The sequence below is a fragment of the Schistocerca serialis genome, chromosome 11 (genome assembly GCF_023864345.2).
Source record: "Schistocerca serialis cubense isolate TAMUIC-IGC-003099 chromosome 11, iqSchSeri2.2, whole genome shotgun sequence".
In the NCBI taxonomy this organism is placed as follows: Eukaryota; Metazoa; Arthropoda; class Insecta; order Orthoptera; family Acrididae; genus Schistocerca; species Schistocerca serialis.
In genome coordinates, this window is record NC_064648.1 from 158,810,236 (window position 1) to 158,832,688 (window position 22,453).

At 41.8% G+C, this 22,453-nt stretch overlaps 1 protein-coding gene across 2 annotated transcripts in view; it reads left to right on the forward strand.

Annotated features, from left to right (window-relative positions):
• LOC126426799 (uncharacterized) overlaps nucleotides 1–21,278 on the forward strand; it is a 388,288-nt gene extending 367,010 nt beyond the window's left edge. The window contains exons 2-4 of one of the 2 annotated variants that reach the window (XM_050088801.1): nucleotides 6,146–6,259; nucleotides 18,480–19,039; nucleotides 20,728–21,278. In XM_050088801.1, coding sequence (XP_049944758.1) covers nucleotides 18,489–19,039; nucleotides 20,728–21,220 — 1,044 coding nt within the window. In that variant the 5' untranslated portion in view covers nucleotides 6,146–6,259; nucleotides 18,480–18,488 and the 3' untranslated portion in view covers nucleotides 21,221–21,278. Of the gene's footprint in view, nucleotides 1–6,145; nucleotides 6,260–6,319; nucleotides 6,434–18,479; nucleotides 19,040–20,727 lie in introns of those variants that run through there. The other variant, XM_050088802.1, reaches the window with a different exon arrangement.
• Nucleotides 21,279–22,453: the final 1,175 nt, after the last annotated feature.

Consider the following 22,453-nt stretch of genomic DNA (forward strand, 5'->3'; position numbering starts at 1 on the left):
CAGTTTTTTAAATTTATTTGGTGGTTGATGTAAGTTCATCACTGAACAAAATGTTCTCCCTGCAGCCATGCCCTTTGAAATGGATCGTAAGGCATAAACTAATCTAGTATTAATTTCATAAGGGTCACTTGCATCTGGTTTTGAAAAACTCATAAATGAAATCACAGCTGAGCATTTAGTGCGAATTAAATCCAAATCAATTGCTAGGCCTTTTCTCCCACTAGCACTCGCACAAATTTTCACACTCTGTGACTCACCACACTGTCTACATTGTACAAATTCAGAAATTACATCTGACAATGTTCTCAAATTTATAAAAATGTTCCTGCACCCATTGTCACTTACAGTAAATTAGTTGTAACTCTCTTGAAATGGTGAGAGCTTCTTTGATGATGCACTTGTGGAAGAATTACAATTAGAAACATCGTTGCCAGGCTACATAACCTCTTGTACAGAAAGCTTTCTAAACTTGTTTCCTCTAAATTGTCGTTTTGAAAATGCCTTTACGTTTCGTCATCTTCGAAAAACACAACAAAACACACGTAAACGAGCACTGCAAACGTAAGTGTAACAACTACTCGCAATCACACTTGAACAAAACTAACCATGTGTTTGAAAGCGTGTTGCTTACAAACAGCAGAAACAAAGGAATACCGACCGTTGCATTCCAAGGATAGCCAACACACTCGGGAATACAAAAAAATCCCTAACATGCAATGTAGGGGATACAAAGATCTAAAATATACGCAGAAAAGTGGATGACATAAAAGTGGGCATTGCACATAAACACACATGGTAGGGAAATGCTCTTTAAATGCTCGAAATAAATTTTTTTCAGCAAAATTCTTTTCACAGCACTTAAATAAAACCTTAATCTACCAAAATATGATGAAAACCGAAAATCGATTTTTTCGACCTGAACCACTGTGTCGTCCCCTTGAGGGGCCTTTACACTGAAAACCAACTCAAACAAATTCGGTTGACAACTGTTATCAATGCGAAGTTTGTCTTAGTTTTCAACTGTTGTCAACAGTTGTTTAAAGTCGCGAGTCTGAACAACTGCTTGAGGGAAGTTTTGTCTCGAGTTTGTAGTTGAAGTTCAGTGGGCAAAAACACGTCAAAGTTGTGTGACTTGAGCATGTGCATCTGCTGTATCGTCTGCTGTGTTCCTTTCTTCGTCTGCTGTGTTTGTTTCGACAATGGCAAACCAGGAGCCGTCAACAGATCTAACAATTCAGTTCTTGTTAGAAATTGAAATGCACAAATCTCTGTAGGATCCTTCTGATTCTGCATATAAAGACAGATATAAAAGGAAAGATTTGTTGAAAGAAGTTTCGGATAAAATTGAAGTACTGCTTGTGGTGTGTGAAAGGAAATGGACAAATATGAAAACACACTACAATCGTGAGCACCGTAAAATGGTCAAAACTAAAAGTGGGTCTGGGACAACAGAGATCTACTTTCCAAAATGGATATTTTACGAGCATATGAAGTTTTTGGAAGGCGTAGACAAGCCAGGGAGAAAAATATTTACAATCGTAAGTAAAATATCATTCACTAACATGACTGAGGCTGTAAGACCTTTGGTCGGAAATTCTGTAATTACACCTATATTTTCGCGCGAAAATTTATTTATTTCTCTTGCCATTTCATTTTGTTAACATCTGATACAAAGTAATTTGCAAATTAATGGCTTATATTGTTAATAACTAAAGCTATAAGGGTTTTGTTCCGAAATTTTTAATTACATTTGTCTTTTAACTTGATATTTATTTATGCATATTTCTCTTGCCATTTCACTTTACCAACATCCGATACAAAGTAGATTGCAAATTCATCTTTGCAGTTCTTCCTTCGCTGCCTCCCTTTCTCTGAAGTAATTTATTTTGCGGAGACATCCTCCAACTTCCATCTGAAACCCTGCCTGTTTCTGGATCTTCCATGTCGAAACTGCTAGGTGGTGAGTAAACGGTGGCACTTTCTTTATTTCTTCTAAGATAACTGTACAAAGACACAATTGCAGAAGTCACATGGGAAACATAGGTGAATTTGGATAACGCTAACCACTATCTTTTATCTCCACTTTTGCAAAAAATCTATGAAACGACAGTAAGTAATGGAATTGTAAGCTTTATAACTAAATTTTTAGTAGTATACTTGTCAGAACTTGATATCAGAGAAAGGAAGTCACTGATAGTCTCATTAACAGATTTAGCTGAACATATTCTGAGCTCTTTTGACTGACAACAGAAGACTTGGGATCTTCATGGTTCTTTCTAAATCATCCTGATCTAATGGAGAAACTTTACCAGAATGGGTTTCAAAGGAAATACAAAGACATAATGAAAAAGTTCAGAAGTAGGACATTATGAGTTGGAAACAGCACATAGAAATCAAATATTCTAGAGGGGGTTAGTTGGTTGATTTGGGTGTAGGGGACCAAACAGCAAGGTCATCAGTCCTATCGGATTAGTGGAGGATGGGTAAGGAAGTCGGCCATCCCCTTTCAAAGGAACCATCTTGGAATTTAAATGAAGCTATTTAGAGAAATCATGGAAACCTAAATCTTGCCATATCCGGGTTTGAACCTTCGTCCTCCTGAATCTGAGTCCAGTGTGCTAACCACACCTCGCTCAGTAGTAGAGCAGGAAACAGAATCAATCACAGACCTGAATTATACTGTCCAACATGGTGTGCTACAAGGTTCCATAGTCGAGTCAATGGGATTTATTCCCTACATAAATGATTTAACTCTCTGTCATTGCAGATCATGTGTTCCTCACGAGGGCCATTTGTATACCTGTGTTTCGACTCTGTAGGCCGTAACTCTGCTTCTTTTGAGGTGTAAAGTATTTTAAAGATGCATTTTATGGTACAACCCTTCCCCAGCGAAGAGTACATATTCTTTCTGAAAAACTACAACCTACAGGAAGATGGATAGACGTATGAACAGAGTGCTGCACATGTTGGCAACAATGTGTTTGTTCTATGTCGTTGCTTTCATCAGTGGGCTGTAGAAAATTCCCACACCTATAGACCACGATCTTGTCTTCAGCTTTGTAGAGATGGACACGAATGTCGATAAAGTGTGTGAAGAGTGGTGGCCAGCCAATCATCATTAAGGGAAGAAATCTGGGCTCATGTTGCATGTGCTGTGTCGTAAGGGCATCATTGGGAACCACCTGCTTGCAGCAGGATAAAGCCAAATATGCCTCTGGCCAGGTTACCACAAGCTCCATGAAACCACCAGTCATGCCTACTAGTGCTCAGGTGTCATGAAGGTGTTGAGAGGTGAGCGGAATGGCACTATTGTCTTCAGTGATGAGAATAGGTTGAGTCTGCACGCAAGTGACGGACATACACGTGTAATGTGCAGGTCTCGTGACACACATAGGTCCATTCCAGACTCCATGGTGGGGGTTGGGGGAGGGCGATCGGTTTCAATTCATGGTCATACTTGGTGTTTCTGTGGGGTAAAATAATCAGTGCCCAATACATTGCATAGGCGCATTCCATTTAATTCTTTTCTTCAGCGGGACAATACACGTCCACATAAGGCTTCTTTGATGCAACATGCTCTTCATGATGTGCAACAACTGCCCTGACCAGCAAGATCACCACATCTCTCGTCATTATGAGATGTGTGAGATATGATGATGCAGTAATTCACTCATTCTCCAGGGGTTGCAAGAGCCATTGCCGAATTACGATAATAGGCAAAAGATCCTTAGGACAGTTTATTGCACCATACCATTTGGCACCTTTATGATGGTTTGCATGTGAGAGTTCACATCTGTGTGTCTGCCAGAGGGGGGCAGATTGTGAATTGATGCCGCTGTTTGCACGCCCTTTACTGTGACAAGTTTGTTCATTTGATCAAAAGTTGTTATCGTATACTCCGACGGTGAATAACTAACTGCTTGTCAACTCACTTGTCATTAAAAAGATTTTGCCCTTGGGGTGCTGCATTTTTGTACCATCAGTGTATGTCGACAATTTACTTACTGTAGGTATAAATATAAAATGCACCTGCAACACAAATAAATATAAATTGTACAAGAAAAAGACATTTCAATCTCTAAAACCAATATTTATATATTTGGTTTGGATAATAGCCACACCAACAAATTAATTCTCCAGGCAAAACCTGTATTTTCTCACCTGTCGTAACAGGTTAGAGGAACTATCACTTCACTTAGTTGATCAAATGAGAGGAAACGCAGATTTCGGCCGGAAATACGAAGTAATTTATTAATGTAAAAACTGTGGCGTGTATCTTTTACCGATGAACCAGTATCGTATATAAAAGCAAAACTGTATTGTTCCTTAATGTAAAAGGCGAAACTTGGCTGGAGTATAGTTTGATATAGATTGCAGCAAGAAAAATACGTTTCAGTGTATAAATTGGATATCGGAATATTATGGCTCCTATAATAAAGACATACATGAGCATAACACAAGAAATTATTACACGAGACAGCTAAATTGAAACCAACGACGAGTGTACCACGTGAAACAGTCAAAAGACTTAAATAAGCAACCGAAATCAGTTATTAAAAAAATTAGATATGTCTGTAACATGAGGAAGTATTTAAAATTAGACTAAATTTTAGAGATTGTATTGTAACTGAAAATATTTAATAACTTTTTATGTGCATGTTACTTGTAATTCTGTTTTCTGTAATTGTACATTTGCCACATTCTGGATATATATTGTATTTCAGTCTTGTTATAATATAACCTGGTACATGCTGTCAGAACACATATATTACATCTGTCTGAGTGTATCTGCTTTTAAATTTATATAATGCATCCAACACTCTTGTTTGAAAATTATCAGGTGGCCTTAAGCCCAGTCCACACGCAACGATCTGTCTGCGCAGACATCGGCGCAGATGTCTGTACATGCAAAAGATCGCTGCAAATGTGGTGTGTTCACACGACACAAACCCCAATCTACTACTCGCCCGCCATCTGTCGGTGTAAAAAAGAAATCAGTAGCAAGCGACTACGCTCCCCGTAAACGTCAAAAATTTAATTCAGTTATTTTGAAATATAGAAATGGAGGAAGTTCTGTTGTGGTCTGTGTTCGCAACTTGTGTTGCAAAAAACATTCAGACCAACCGCAGGAAACAGATAAAGCGGTCAAAATGATGTAGACAGTGGCTGCTAAAGCGAAAGCAGTTTTCTCACCTAAATTTACTGCGAGAGTTGCAGGGCGAACCTAACGACTGGCGAAATTATTTTCGGATGGATGTCGAAACTTATAATTATCTCTTAAGGCTTGTAACCTCTCACATTATGAGAAAAAGTACTTGCATAGAGAAGGACAATTTCTCCTCATGAACGGCTGGTGGTAACATTAAGATTCCTAGCAACAGGAAGGAGCTACAAGGATTTGGAATTTTCAACTGCAATATCGAAACAAGAATTGAGTGAAATAATACCCGCAATTTTTCAATTAGAGCATTGTCTGCTCCTGTCTTTTTGTCTCAATCACTACATTCTTTACTTTAATCTTCCACAAACATCTGTGGTTTCTATATATTTCAATGAATCCACTTACAAACTCTCGAGAACACTGACGAGTATCAGCCATTTTAATGCCCTGTGCGCACAAATACAAACACTAGACTGAACAAACAGCTGTTTCGCGCCAGATTTGCGGCGATCTCCTGTCCACACACTCCAACTTGTCTGCGCAGATGTGGTTTGAACCCACAGATTTGAGAGGTTTCGCTCAAACCTCCAACTCCAACTTTCAGGTTTGCACACACCTCAGATTGGTGCAAATCTTCTGTCCACACGCAACGATCTGTCTGCGCAGATGTGATGTGCGCAGAATATTTAATAACTTTTTATGTGCATGTTACTTGTAATTCTGTTTTCTGTAACTGTACGTTTGCCACATTCTGGATATATATTGTATTTCAGTCTTGTTATAATATAACCTGGTACATGCTGTCAGAACACATATATTACATCTGTCTGAGTGTATCTGCTTTTAAATTTATATAATGCATCCAACACTCTTGTTTGAAAATTATCAGGTGGCCTTAAATCAAAAAAACAAAGATGTATGTATTAGTTCGACCACATAGGAAAGAAGTTGGTAGCAATTCGCGTTGTAGCAGACACTCTGGTAATTTCTCATCTCTCTTGTTCATTTGTTTTGCGGTCGACGATTTGAGTAGTCGAAGAGAAGTTTCTGTTTGCCGTTCGTTTTTCGCTGTCTGTATTTCTTCATTCATTGTAACTGGTGAGTCCTAATCGTTTTAGTCGCGCTATTAACTTTTTGCCTATGACGCGAAAAAGTGTTTCAGTGTTCTGCTTGCAATACATTGTAGATTAGTTCGCCGCAAAAATATTGTGTGTGCATGAAACAGTATGCTTGCCCTTGGTTCCACGTGATAGTAACTGTAGATGATGTGATGTAAGCTTCAAGGAAGCTGTGCATTCTTATAGTAGGCTTTGGAAAAATTTGTTAGTTCATGTGTATTTTTTTTCAGTCGCAGTTATTGTACTGACCATTCTAGCAAGTAAGAATATTTTCTCGCCATCGGTAATATTGTGATTGATTGAGGACAGTTACTGTTGAACACATTTTGCAGCCAAATTGTTTCGAACAACATGTGGTATTCCAATTCGTGTTCGGGAATGAGGTTGAAGGTGTGAATACGGCGGATTTTCGTTAAGATTAATAAGCGTAAAAGAGTGAAGTTAGCTGCAATGTGTTTGCTTAAGGCATTGCATTCATATAGAGTTTTTAATGTCTTGATTTCTTAAACATTGGCAGTAGTTGTAGATTTTAGGTAATGGACCCCCCCCCCCCTTGCATTTCTCGTAGTTTTATTTGTACGTACATTATATGCGTAAAAAGAGTAGTTGGTGTCTTGTCCAGTATTTACTGTGAGTTTTCTGATTTTTGCCATGTACGTTTTGTGATTAAAATGTGTTAAATAGGCTATGCCGCAGTGTAGTGTTACCACTTGTTGTGGTCTTCAATATACAAGACTGGTTTGATGCAACTCTCGATGATACTTTCTCCTGTGCAAACTTTTCCATCTGAATAACTACTGCAACCTATATCATTCTGAATCAGTTTACTGTATTGATGCCTTGGTCTGCCTCTAAGATTTGTATCCTCTGCGCTTCCCTCCGATACTAAATTGGTGATCCCTTGATGCCTCAGAATGTGTCCTACCAACTGCTCCGTTGTTAAGTTGTGCCACAAATTCCTCTTCTCCCCAGTTCTATTCAGTAGTTAATCAGTTATGTGATCTACCCATCTAATCTTCAGCATTCTTCTATAGCGCCACATTTCGAAAGCTTCTATTCTCTTCTTGCTTAAACTGTTGATCGTCCATGTTTCACTTCTACACATGGCTACAATCCATACAAAAACTTCCAGAAAAGACTTACTGGCAGTTAACCTGTATTCGATGTTAAGAAATCTCTTCAGAAATGCTTTACTTGCCATAGTCTACATTTTATATCCTCTCTGCATGACCATCAGTTATTTTGCTCCCCAAATAGCCAGACTCATTTACTTCTTTGTGTCTCATTTCCAATCTAATTCCCTCAGCATCACCCGATTTAATTCACTAATTCCATCATCCTCATTTTGCTTTTCTTTTTGTTCATCTTATATTCTCCTTTCAAGATACTGTGTATTCAGTTCAACTGCTCTTCCAGGTCCTTTGCTAACAGAATCGGTGTCATCAGCCATCAGCATACCTCACAGCTTTTATTTCTTCTCTTTAGGTTTTAATTCATACTCGAAATATTTCTTTTGTATCCTTTGCTGCATGCTCAGTATACCGATCTAATATCGGGGACAGGCTACACCCCGCCTCCTACACACACACACACACACACACACACACACACACACACACTGTGTGTGGTGGTTTCGATAGATGTTACTGGTTTGTTGTTTGTACTGTGGTAAGATGTTCAATATATGTGGGGGGGGGGGGCGGGCTTGCCAATCTAGATTTCAATGCGGGAATTTGCTTGTGGTAAGTAAATGGTTTTTTGTCAATTCTTCTCCAGTTGTGATGTTTTGTGTATTAATGATGTATTTTATGTAGTGATGTTTGATTTGTGGATCTCTGAGGTTTTGATTTTATTTCTCGTAGTTGTAGGTGCTGATTTTTTGATATCAACAGTTATGGTTGATCTATATGGGTCACTTGAAGTGACGGATTCCCATTTTTGTAATTGTAGGTGTTAGTGTTTTGGTATAGTCATTTGGGGTTGACATATTGGTAAAGGGAAATGTCGGATGCCAATTTTCATTGTTTTAGTTGTAGGTATTCATGCTTTGGTATCTTCACCTTCATAGTTCAAGGGAAGTGTCAGATTCCTGCACATTTTTGTTGTAGTGGAATGTAGTAAATTTTTTCTTTTCGTTTATCATTTTGTCTTTTGGGATCATGGTGTGTTCTTTTTACTGTTATATTTAGCTTGCCCTCACCCGAAAACCTCCAGTTTCCCATGGTTGTCCCCTTAGTTTGATTGTACTTTTGGGGAAATGTAACTTTCTTATTTATATGTATTTTCGTGTTTGTTGCCGTGTGTATGCAGTGGAATCATAGGCGCCACATTGGAGACTTTCTGCCAGGTTCATGATGTAATGGGTCAAAGCAGATGGATGGAATTGCTCTTCTATAATATCCCCTCTAAAACCTCTTGTTCTTTCAGTTAATCCAGGCCTAATCTCTGGCCTTAAATATCCGACTTTTTGAAGTTTCTTCAGTTTTTATGGACAAATCAAACAACCGTGGTCAGAGTCCACATCTGCCACTGGAAATGTCTTAAAATTTAAAGCTTGGTTCCGAGACCTTCCAGTGTCTCCAGGCCAGTTACAGCTACTAGTGTGAATATTTCATTGTGTGTGTGTGTTGGGGGGGGGGGGGGGGGGAGATTGCGCACACTATAGTTCACTTGTTGAGGGTTCTGCTGGTTATTTGCAGATTGTATTCTGGAGCCTACACGTGATCCAATGTATCGTAGTTTACTCACAACCAATAATGCCTTTATTATCGAGCTGTAGGTTGTAAATAGGTTATCTTCGGTGGCATAGCAGCATTGTAAATTGAAATAAATAAATGTTTTTAAAGATAGAGCTGGACATTGTGTAACATTTTTGTCGCTTGTATTAAACCATCTGTTCATTCCAATTATTTCAGTACATATTTTCATTCTTAGCGTGTATGAGATTTTTAGGAAGGTTGTTTTTCATTCTGAGCAATTTTTATTTTTTGGTTTTGTTTGTAGGTTTGGATTTTATGTATTCCTATCAAGATGGAAGACTTAGGGTAGGGTGTGTCAACTGCAATATGGAATACAAATTTTACAGTTGAAGTTTTTTCACCTATGCTAGTATCTTATTCTTTAGTTGACCTAAATAAACTGAAATACGGGATACAAATTTTACTGTTGGAGGTTTTTTCACTGTCACTAGTACCACTGTGATAATTTACATCCGATACTATTAGTATCGAAGGTGGAAAAAAAAATTCATACCACTTAACTTCAGCTTAGCTGTTTAGGTCAGTTGAAGTGTGGGATAAGATTTTATGTATATCGCTTTTTTTGCCTTCACAGTTTTCAACTGAGGTATGGGATGCCAATGTTACTTACATAGATTTTTTTTGTCTTTACTAGCATTAGCAGCCTGGGATACAGATTTTACATCTGTCGATATTTTCACTTCTGCTGGTACTAGTATCAGCTGAAGAATAGGTTGCTAGTAGTAGCAGGGGCGAAAAAAGCAACACCTGTAAAATTTGTATCTCGTACTCCAGTTGACCTACATAGGATAATAGCACTAGCAAAGGCAAAAAAGTTGCAATGCGTCTAATTTGATACCGTACTGCAGTTAACCTATGAAGATCAGCTAAAGTTCGGTATACAGCTCATACGTCAACAGAGGTTAACGTTACTTGTCTTTTTTCCTTTCTTGTGCTAGTATCTCATTCTTCAGTTGAGTTATGTAGGTCAACTGAAGAATAGGATACTATAGGTTCATATGAGCAGTTGCCAGCGGGCTCGTCCACATACGCAGAGCTGAATTAGAGTATGAGCAGTGCCTTCCTCTCGCTTCTGGCTCCTTGAAGTGTGGCTGTTTGCCGTATGGGCAGTACCAACAAGTAGCCAGGTGCTGGTGCACCCAAGCTGCCAGATTTGCGCATGTGCAGTGTGTTATAGTGGGGTGGGTCCTTCCCCATGTGACCCGTGTATGTGTTTTGTGTCTTCGTAATGTTGCTGGTCTCTTCGTTTACAGCTCCCACGTCAAACGAAATCAAAACAGATTTCTGTGGCCGGGAGCCATCAAGTGAATTAATATACATTCTCATAATCATGAAAGACCAAAATAAGTTGGTAGTTTCAATCTTCTGAGTTTTATATTATTTCCATGTTATTAGCAATCAACCATTAATGTCTTAAAGAAGCAATTTGTCTGTTTTATAGATAAATTTGTTTCTACTAATTTTTTTTTCCGCTGAGGCAGTTTGTTTATTTGAAACGAAGTGTTTCATTCCGCACTATCGGCTACTTTCAACAACGTTCAATTTCAAGTGGAAATTTTCATTTTCTGGGATGAATGACATTATACCATAATAAAGAACGAAACATCAGGATACGGTAGTGGACCTCCAAGAAAATTGGCATCACGCAAACCACATGAAAAGCTGAATATCAGGTACTTCAGAGTGCATCAGGACATAGAAACGTGTAATTCGAGTGGAATGAAGCATTTTAATATGGTTTATGAAATTCCGATGTTGCTGGAGTAGTCTCGGAAGTCCTGTTCCTTTTATGACCACTATGCTATATACGTACGAACATGGTACACATTGACTTGAAGCTGACTAAGGCAAATTTGGTCAGTAGTTCTGAACTAAATAATTTGTTTCAAACATACTGACTGCTGTAGCAGAATTGTACAAATCTTCCTTCTGTGAAAGGGTATTTGATCACAAGGCACTTGCCTAGTACTTCATCTAGGCCTGAAGTTTTCTTAATTTGTGTTTGTCTTAAATTTTTAGAATGCCATTCTATGCTAAATTGTAGACTGGCAGCATATTGTTTTATCGTTTTAACTCCCCACATGGCTTCATATTTATTCCTACAGTAGAATATAAACTACCAGTTGTACAGTTCCTTTGCCTCACAGACAACCATGTTAATTTTTTTTACACATTTTGAAATAGTCATGAAATTTATTGTCCATTATTGTGGTGTAAGCTACACAAGAAACATTTTTTCCAAGAATTTTGTATTCAGTCGTATTAGCTTTTTGCAGTGCTGTGTAGATGTAAACCTGTTGGAAGTGCTACATAACAATATTGCAGAGTAGGAATTAAAAATCTGTCTGTCACCCTATAGACAGACAATATACAGACAATATGTATATTCCTTACCCTCTCCCTTAAAACCCAAAAGCCCACATCCTTTCGTCTTTCCCTCTCCTTCCCTCTTTCCTGATGAAGCAACTGTGGGTTGCTAAAGCTTGAAATTTGTGTGTGTTTGTGTTTATTGTCTCTATCAACATACCAACACTTTCGTTTAGTAAGTTACAGCATCTTTCGATATATATGCTGTAACTTACCAAACGAAAGTGTTGGTATGTTGATAAACACACACACACACACACACACACACACACAAATAAGTTTATTTCAAGCTTTCGCAACCCAAGGTTGCTCCATCAGGAAACAGGGAAGGAGAGGGAAAGGCGAAAGGATGTGGGTTTTTGGGTTTTAAGGGAAAGGGTAAGGAGTCACTCCAATCCCGGGAGCAGAAAGACTTACCTTAGGGGGAGGAAAAGGACAGATATACACTCGGGCACACGCACAAATATTCATCCGCACATTTACAGACACAGGCAGACACACATAAATGCAAAGAGGTTGGGAGATGTCAGTCAAGGCGGAAGTACAGAGGCAAAGATATTGTCGAATGACACGTGAGGTACGAGGGAGCGGCAACTTGAAATTAGTGGAGTTTGAGGCCTGGTGGTTAACGGGAAGAGAGAATATATTGAAGGGCAAGTTCGCATCTACGGAGTTCTGATATGTTGGCGTCAGTGGGAAGTATCCAGATAATCCGGACGGTGTAACACTGTGCCAAGATGTGCTGGCCGTGCACCGAGGCATGTTCAGCCACAGGGTGATCCTCATTACCAACAAACACTGTCTGCCTGTGTCTGTTCATGTGAATGGACAGTTTGTTGCTGGTCATTCCCACATAGAAGGCTTCACAGTGCAGGCATGTCAGTTGGTAAATCATGTGGGTGCTTTCACACTTGGCTCTGCCTTTGATAGTGTACACCTCCCGGGTTACAGGACTGGAGTAGGTGGTGGTGGGAGGGTGCATGGGACAGATTTTACACCGGGGGCGGTTACAAGGGTAGGAGCCAGAGGGTAGGGAAGGTGGTTTGGGGATTACGTAGGGATGAACAAAGAGGTTACGAAGGTTATGTGGACGGTGGAAAGACACTCTTGGTGGAGTGGGGAGGATTTAATGAAAGATGGATCTATTAACTTCCCCAGAACATGTGATGCACTCACTAGTTGGGTGTGTGGTTCTCTTGAACATATTAGTTGTTGCTTTTGTAATATTAGGATATGTAATGATACCTGACAAAAGTGAGTTACCTGTATCTTTAAAAATTTCATTCCATTCTGGGTTGTGTTATTAAAGATTGGCAGACACGGATGTTAAGTTTTATTGCCAACTAGCTTGTGTATCAGGTGAGATAGAGAATTCTCCTCTCCAGTACCAGTTAGTGGTGGTGATTTGTAGACATCCCAAATCCGTTATATAGTTTGTTTGTGATGTGCTGTGTATGTTTGGCAGGAATCAAATTATTCTACAGGGACTTGTCTAACATCTAATAAAACTGGTGTGTATTAATTGTGCAATTTATTTGTAACATAAATTGCATTATAAATGGAATTCCCAAATGTGTGTTCTGTATATCTTACCAAGATGGAAACCCTTCTGAGGTGACAACAATAGTGAGCATATACCGAGGCAACAAGTCATGGGATACCTCCTAATATTGTTTTGGACCTTTTGCCAAGCACAGTGCAGCAACTCAATATAGTATGGACTGAACAAGTTGTTGTAAGTCCCCTGTAGAAATATTGAGCCATGCTGCCTCTATTGCTCTCCATAATTGTGAAAATATTCCTGGTGCATCATTTTGTGCTGGAACTGACCACCCTATTAGATCCCTTAAATGTTAGATGGGATTCACATTGGGCAGTCTGGGTGGCCACATCATTAACGCGAATTATCTGCAACATTCTTCAAACAATTGCTAACAGTTGTGTCCCTGTGACATGGCACATTATCATTCATAAAAATCCATCATTGTTCAGGACCATTGTCCTTGAGTGGCTGCAAATGGTCTTAAGGTAGCCAAAAACAACCTTTCCCAGTAAGTGATCAGTTCCATGTAATGTAAATATAGCCCCCACCATTATGGAGCCATCACCAAGTTGCACAGTGCCTTATTGACAACTGTGGCTTCATAGGCTCTGCACTACACTAGAACTCCGTCATCTGAAATTGGGACTCGTCTGACCTTGCCGTGGTTTCTCCAGTCATCGAGGGTCCAAACGATACGATCACGAGGCTAGGACGGGCACTGGAAGCGATGTACTGTTAGCAGAGGCACTGCTTCCATAGTCCATTTCACCTCACTGTCCTAACAGATACATTCATTGTATTTCCCACATTGGCTTCTGTGGTTATTTCACACATTGTTGCTTGCCTGTTACCACTGACAACCCTCTGCCAGTGCCGCAGCAGTGTTGCCCGTGGTGAGATGTAACGGTTGGAATTTGGTATACTCGGCAGACTCTCGACATTGTGGATCTCGGAATAATGAACTGTGTAATGCTTTCCGAAATTGAATGTGCCGTACATCTACCTGCAACTACCATTCCGCACGGAAAGTTTAATTCCAGTCGTGTGGCCATAATCACTTCAGAAACCTTTTTCATCTGACTACAAATGACAGCTCTGCCTCCTTTATTCTTTGTGTACTTGATACTACCACCATCAGTATATGTGCACGTTGCTATACTGTGACTGTTATCTCAGTGTACAGTAATAAGACCAGCTAATCGTAGTGCTATTAATGCACTAAATATGGCAACTTCCTTTCACTTCATGCTTAATGCTATTCCCAGTACGCCAACTAAATTTGAATGAATGAATTTTAACAGAGCTTCTTGACAGGTTTGTCCCCCTGTGGGTCCAGGGGTTAGAATAGCCCTGCGGTCTTCCTGCCTGTCGCAATAGGTGACCGAAAGCAATCTCACATGTTTTGGGTCAGTTTTGATAAAATCATCATCCTCTGCCTAGTCACGGTCTTTACTCGCTTGTGACAAGTTGGGGATGTTTCGGTTACAATCGTGCCCCATAAGACCCTAAATATGATCCAGGTTATTATGTTCCACAGGGACCTTCTTTTGCAGTCCGATGACGAGCTGCACGCCAATTTAGAGTGGTGAGATGTTAATTTCATCTGCCACGTTCGAGATCCGAGGGATAATCAGGTTGCCACTGGTGCCTTCATCTTGGCGTTAGAGGTTTGATAAATTGCCTGAGGTGGTCAAGGTGATGGTCTACCACTGTGACGTCAAGCTCTATATCCCTCACCTGATGTGGTGCTTTAAGGGCTGGAACTTCAGCCGTATGTCTTCCTGCTGTACTTCCAGTGTCACATGTCGAGATTTCGAACACCCATCGCATCCCAATACTCCGTGTGCCCTGCCTCCCATCTGTGTCAACAGAGAGCATCATTCACCTTGTTCACCAGGCTGCAGGATTTTACAGAAAGAGCAGAAAATAATGTAATAAAAGACCCTGGACTGACTGACCGACACTGAGGCTAAGAGGAAATACAAACGACTCCATCTTAAGCGAATGACTTCGTCTTATGCCACCCCTATGACAACAGTGGTAGCCCCATCAAGTTCAGCGAATTCCAGTCGGCACCCAGAGCCATAACACTACATCTACCCCCTTGACCTGAGGGGCACTACACTCTCTGTTGCTCCTGCGCCACCTACTTCAGGAACAACATCCCCCACCCATCAGGGACGTCCATCCCCACTTCTAAGCTGGAGAAGCGTCAAACTTCTTTGGCTCATCTTGCTCAGAAGTGGTCCTTTGGGTCCCTCTTTTCCTAGGTTTCCGCCAGTGGTGTAAGTGCCCACAAGCAGCTGGTTGTAGGGCTTCACGATCCTCCTCAGTCGCAGAGGCTGAATCAGTGAAGCCCTCCCAGCCAATGAAACCCAAGGAGCAGCGAGAAATGTCCAAGAAGAAGACCTCTAAGACGAAGGAACTTATGGTGGGCCCACCCCACTGCAACGTACGAGCTCTGCCGAGATTCTGGCATCTACTGAGGACCTAGATCTCACAGGACCCTCAGACACCGTGAAAGTCGATCGTACGGGTACTCAGTTGGTGGCAGCAGGTGATCCAGCGGTGTAACCTACCACCTCGATCTCTTCACGCCTTTTTCCTCCGTGGACAATGTCATCCTCCAGTTGAACTGCAGCAGTTTTTTCCACCACCTTGCTGAGCTCCGACAATTTCTCAGCCTTCACCCTTTCTTCTGCATTGCTCTCCAGGAAACTGGGTTTCCGGTGATGCGAACCCCCGCCCTCCGTGGCTATTTGGGTTATTACAAGTATCCAGCAGCTTATGAGAGGGTATCTGGTGGAGTCTGTGTCTACGTCCTTAACACGCTTTACAGTGAGTGTGTCCCTCTTCAGACACCTTTAGAGGCTGTCGCTGTTCGGGTTTTGATGCCTCAGGCTGTTAACTGTCTGCAGTCTCTATCTTCTGCCGGATGGTGATGACTTGCGGCATGTATTGGCTGCGCTGATAGCCCAATTGTCGCCACCTTTTTTGTTATTGGGGGGGACTTAAACCCACCTTAACCCTTTGTGGAGTGGATTGGTGGCAACAGGCAGAGGCACTGTCACTGAGAAAGTGTTGGCACAGCTCGACCTTTCTCTATTAAATAATGATGCCTCCACACATTTCAGTGTGGCACACGGCATGTACTCGGCCATCGACCTTTGTCTACAGCCCCAGCCTTCTACCGTTTGTCCATTGGAGTGTGCATGACGACGTGTGTGGTAGTGACCACTTTCCGATCTTTCTGTCACTGCCCCAGCGCCACTCACCTCGGCGCCTCCCCAGATGGGCTTTTGAATAAGGCTGACCTGGACTGGTTCACCTGCGTTGCCACTCTTGAGCCTCGTTCTCGTGGTGCCATTGATGTGGTGGTTCCCACGATCGCCACCGGCATCGTTTCTGCCACGGAATCTGCAATTCCCTGTTCTTACTCTCGGGATTATTCTGAACGGCGCTCATAACCGTCTGGCTGCAGTGTTTTCACTGCCGAGCTGGTCGCCTTCTCTCGTGCCCTAGAGTATATCCGCTCCTGGTCAGGTGAGTCCTTTATCTGTAGTAACTCGCTGAGCGGTTTACGAGCTATCGACCAGTGTTTCCCTCGCTCTCGTCTGGTGACTGCTATCCAGGAGTCCGTCCACTCTCCCGCCCATTGCGGCCGTTCCGTGGTTTTGGTGTGGACCCCAAATCGTGTCGGCATCCCGTGTAATGAACACTGGCCAAACAGGCTGTCGGTGCACCAGCTTTGGAGATCGGCCTTTCGGAGTGTGATCTCCATTCAGTTTTGCGGCAGCAGGTTCTCGGTACCTGGGCTGATGAATGGCGCACCCTGCCTTCACTCGGCAAACTTCGGATTGTCAAGCAGACTATCGGTGGTTGGCACTCTTCCTCCGGGTCTCTCGCAAGGACTGTTGTGCTCTGTCGGCTGCGCATTGGCTACACCTGGATGACGCACGGTTATTTATTGTGGTGCGAGGACCCACCTCTGTCACTACGGTTCAGCATTGACAGTGGCCGATATTTTGTTGGACTGTCCACATTGAACTGTGCTCAGGCAGGCATTTGCACTGCCTGATGTGCTCCCTGCACTTCTAATGAATGATGCTGTCACGGCAGGCTTAGTTTTGAGTTTTATTTGTGCAGGGGGTTTTTATTGCTCAAAGGGTTTCTCTTTTGTTGTTTCTCACCTTTGGCTTATGCTTTTAGATTGGGATTTTTAGTTTGTCTCTTGGTGGTTGGCTTTTCCCTTTTCTTTTGTTTCCATGGTTAGCCAACTACTGTAACACATTGTGTGTTTTTAATTCCTCTTTTCTGGTCTTTGTCTTCTGGTTCTGTCATCCCTTGTCATCTCTGTTGCTTGTTTTTGTTCCTTGTGGGTGTTTCATGATTGTGGAAAAAGGGACCGATGGCCTTTGTTGTCTGGTCCCTTCAACCACCACAAACCAACCCTCTTGACAGGTTTGTGTTGACTCCAGTTCATTGTAGATCTCACGTTATATCTGTTACCGTGACAAAGATTTTGTTAACTCCCAAACAAACAACTTTGCGGGGAGGGGGGGGGGGGGGAGGGGGTCGTTTCTGATTAAATCCTTGACATGTGGACTCTAGTTTAATGTAACATTTAGTTTGCATGTCACACCATTGTGAATAGGTGTCACAATACATAGTGCACACAGTCAGCTGCACTTATCTTGTGAGGTAGTGTATTGTTCCCTGTGGAGCATCTTGCATGAATGCCAGATAAGCACAGCTAAGTTTGTTTGATGAATGGGTGTGTTGTATCCCAGGCTATTTTCTCAAAATCTTTTTGAAAAATATATATAGCTGGGTGTCAATGCAGGATATTAAGTTCTGTCAGTTATGCCATGAGTCATTAATAACAGAGATAGCGTAAGGTTATTTCTAGGAACCTCCACTACATTTTAAATATGCTATGAACACCATTAGAGCCAACACAATTACAACTCTCTATTTACCTAATGTAATTTTGAGACTACATGTGGGTACGTGCCTTGCATCAAAACTAAAACTAATGCATCTGCATTTGCCAGTTTATTGTTGGTACCAATGCTTGCTACTATGTTGAAGTAATCGTTAGTTCGCTGGTCCGTGATGGAATTTTCACTGCTGTTGGCAGAGCATTTATCTCGGTCAGATTGTTGTATCACTGCTTTTGTTTCTTGTTTAAGAATGATCTGAACTGCTCGTGCCTAAAGCCTGGAGTCTTATAGATATTGAGTATAATGTAAACATTTTGCTTTTTTAAAGTAAGGCTGGATGATTTTTTATATTTGTGGTGGCAGGGGACTTTACTCAGTACTACAGCTTGTTATCTAGCTTGGATATCACTGAGACCTGTGCAACCTGCTTTCTGTCTTTAATAGTATTTGTTTATAGGTGCTGAAGGTAAAGTGGTGAAATTGAAGTGTTTGTTCTAAACAAACTTCACTTGCCATTATTGAGTTGTTAAATTACTGTATCAGAAACTGGGCAGCTTTTAATGTGTCGTTTTTACCTCCCAATTTCAGGTGCTAAATATGGCCAGTAACAGAGGCAGTTTGGTTCAAGCAATGTCCGAGCTCCTGACGTCGGGCACGGGTGCCGACGTTACGCTGTGTGTCCGAGGTGGTGAAATAGAAGCGCACAGGTTAATACTCGCCGCCAGGAGCCCGGTCTTCGCAGCTATGTTACTGCGGCACGACACGGAGGAAGCTGCCAGTGGCCGTGTCCAGATACCGGACGTAGAGGCTGCCACTATGCGGCAGCTCGTCCGCTACGTGTACACGGACGAGGTCCCGGAGGGGAAAGAATCTGCGGCAGATCTACTCGCGGCTGCAGACAAATACGACCTCCCTCTGCTGAAGGAGGCTTGCGAGGACTGGTTGCTGCAGAATTTGTGTCTAGAAAATGTGGCGGAGTGTGCGGTGCTGGGCTGGCAGCACTGTTGCTCGCGCCTGCTCGGTGCCGCCGTCGAGGTGATCTCCCGGGACCCTCCGGAGGCCCGCAAGACGGAGGGCTGGCGAGAGGGAGTGGCCTGCTGCCCGCGACTGATGACGGAAATCTCGGATTTGGTTGAAGCTAAAATCAGGTTAGCTAAAATTCTAATTTTGTTTGTCTTTGTAAGTAGCACGTACAGAGTAGTGAGCCTTCTCTCAGACACTTCCCAAAGGAATGGGTGGAGGTATGTATTTCACTAGTGTAAATCTCGCATATTCCACACGATCCGCACTCGGGACTATCAGTGTGCGTATTCTGTAAGGAGACACTCCGTAAGCATTTTTGTGCTTCGAAGATATAATGGAACTTTCACATCCTTCTGCTGTATTTTTGAAGGCAGTATTGCAGTCTACAATCAGTTGCGGTGAAAATTTAGTGCAGATTTGGGACATAAATGTATACTTGCATAGTTAGACCCAAAAAACTTAGCAGAATTGTACTTCCTTATACAGAGCAATATTCTTAATCTGACTGCTGTGGGTGCTAAGTATATTTTGCATGTGCACTGTTCTCCATTTTTGTTTTAACTGAATGTAATGATTTAAAATGTTACATTTGTCATAGAAAACCTTGTATACAAATTCAGTATGCTGTGCTGGAATTAAATTTTGGGTGACATTAACTCAGATGAGCACTTGTCTAAAAGGTTTACAGGGCTGGATATTTCAGTATAAAAAAAATACTTCCATATAAGATAGGCTTCAGAATAACATGTTCCCATCTACCACAATTGCTGCTGTATACAAACCACTTACTTGATACGTGTTGCGGGGTGAAGAGTGGGTGCTGTGGGTGAACACACCAAATAGGTCTTCCTGCTCATCTTTTGCTTACTTTTTGCTGTGCTTCTTACTTAAATCTCTCAAAAGCTGCTCTAATACTGTGCATTGCCAAACAATTTTCACGAAACAGCGGGAAAGTTTCACAATCCTGTCGAATACCGTCGGATGTCGCTAGTCATCGGGCAGCAGTACTTGCAGAATTAGAGGTGGTGGCAGCCAACAATCTTGATATTCATTTCTTTCTTCTGGGCTTTTATTTAACAAATGTCTTCTTTTGTTATGATGAACATTTGTTTCGAAGGGAAAAAATATTATACCAATAATCATTGTGGTACATTTGGAGACATCTATAGTTGGCCTAATAGATCACAATGGAATGAATATTTATCTGTAAATCATGTAGTCAGGTATAACGTGAGTGTGATATGCTCAAGTGTATTGAGAGAAAAATAACTGTCACAACTATTTCTTTAGTCTTGATAGTACCTTCCCACAGGTGTACTTTTTTATCTAAGGTTAAACATCTGTCACAGCAACGAGTGTTCGGTGAAAGGGTAGCGTGAAGGACTGGACTCATAAGCAGTACGAGGATACGCTGCCGTAATCGGTAGCGTTAATGTAACTTGTCAGATGGATGACTTTCTTGTGTGGTACCCGACAGGCTAGTGAAATTTAGTGCCAGTTTCTCAAAAAAGGCTGAGCAGCACTTTGTACCAGAGCAGTAGTTGTCAGATCTGTGTATCTGTCTGGTTTCTGCTTCCTGTGTCAGATCTAATTTGGTATACCACCCTCTGACGTTTCTTGAGCTCTAAAAATGTCAAGTAACTCTGTGTAACCTCAAAATCTCCTTCCCCATCCTGGAGCAAACTTACAAACCTTAATACACATTTCTCACTGATCGTGTGGGCTTATAGCATTCAATTGGTGTAGTTAATAATTTTGCGGCTATCTACTGTGACAGTAAATTTCTGTGGAAAGTAATCTCTCTGTTTTCCAGTGCCGCAAAGGAGGACGCCTTGAAGAAGTGGCTGCACGAAGCTGCAGAACGTGGAAATGTGGCGGAACTCGCAGACATCCTGGCACAGGGAGTGGACATAAATTGCCAGTGTGAAAATGGTTACACGGCACTTCACAAGGCGGCGAAGGGTGGCGACGTCTGGGCTGTAAACTGGCTGTTGGAGGCGGGTGCCGATGTCAGTGCGCGGAATAACTGGCAGCAGACGCCCCTCCACGTAGCAGCGGGACACGGCAGACAGGGTGTCGCGATGGCCTTGCTGTTTTACAGGGCAGACAAGGACGCGTGGGACGGCAGCGGGCAGACGGCTCTGCAGGTTGCTGCCGCGTGTGGTGAAGTGGCCGTGGTCAACCTGTTGTTGCGGCTGGGAGCGGACCGATCTGCTGCCGGATACGGTAGGACGCCTCTACAACTTGCCCAGGCGTACAACAGGAGGGCAGTCATCGATATTCTGAGTGGGACTCGTCCGGTGTAAGGTGGACCTTTCGTACAATTTTCAGATAAAGCAAATAAACTTCTGGTTTACTGTGAAACGTGTCATTGAATTATTCAAATATTTACCTGCTCTTCCTTCCCACTTCTCTTCTCCTCATAGTGGTCCTCCTTCCGCAAGTGAGACTTCCTAAACTACTACCATCAACTACCTTGATTCCCAAACAGTAGTGTTTTACACTTAGTCTACTGGCAGTAGATCAAATGTTTGACTGGTACAGGAGAGCAGAGTTCTATTGAAACTGCTCCAGAGTAGCAATCATTAACATTTGACCTATGTTCCAAGTACACATTATTTTCAGTGAGCTTCCGGTGTGGTATTCTTGTAAACCAGTTTCAAGAATCTTACACCACATGCTCTTCCCAGAAGCATCCAGTACTTCTGTTAACACAGCCTGAAATTTGTGTGTGCGTTTTCTTGTTGGCACAGACATCCTTATTCTTCGGTGGTCTAAGGAAAACATATTTAACAATCTGTGTAAGGTTCAAAACGAGTTGATCAGAATGAATGTGAAGTCATTGGACAATATTGTAATTGTTCATATTTGTGACCATAATGACTATTAATCCAATGGTTAGTGGTGAGAATATAGACACCAATACTTCCGCCAACACTTCATGAACTATGGAGTTGCTGCAAACTTCAGCATATAGGACACTAACGTACTGAAATTTCATCAGTTACTGATAATATCCCAGGCTGCCTAGTTTGTCAATCTAATTTCGTAATGGTAAATGTAAATACCAGTGACCAAGCATACTGCCGTGGGACGTCGACTGTGTTGCTGGAAGGTTAATCAGCAGATTGGGCATAATACATTCTTCAATTGATCATTATATTTATCAAGAGATGAGTTATGGCCAACCACAAACAATTCAGTTACTGGAAATCACGAATGTCATGAAATTTACTCACAGACGGTAGAGAAGTTGTAAAATGTGAATCAGTTTGCCAACTTGCTTAACATACTAAATGCATTTACACAACAGAATGAAGAGTGGAAAGTAACACTGAAGATAACATATCAAATTTAGGAGCTGTTATAATGATACGATTCTAAAGATTGTAAATCATAATGCAGATCTCATTGTTTCATTGCTCGCGAGGCTCTGACACGAGCAGGACCTGGTACTCCTGGAAATATTTCCCTTCGGACAACTAAATCGGTAATTACGAATGTTTACATTTTTTGGTGAACTGCAGTCACTTCACCAC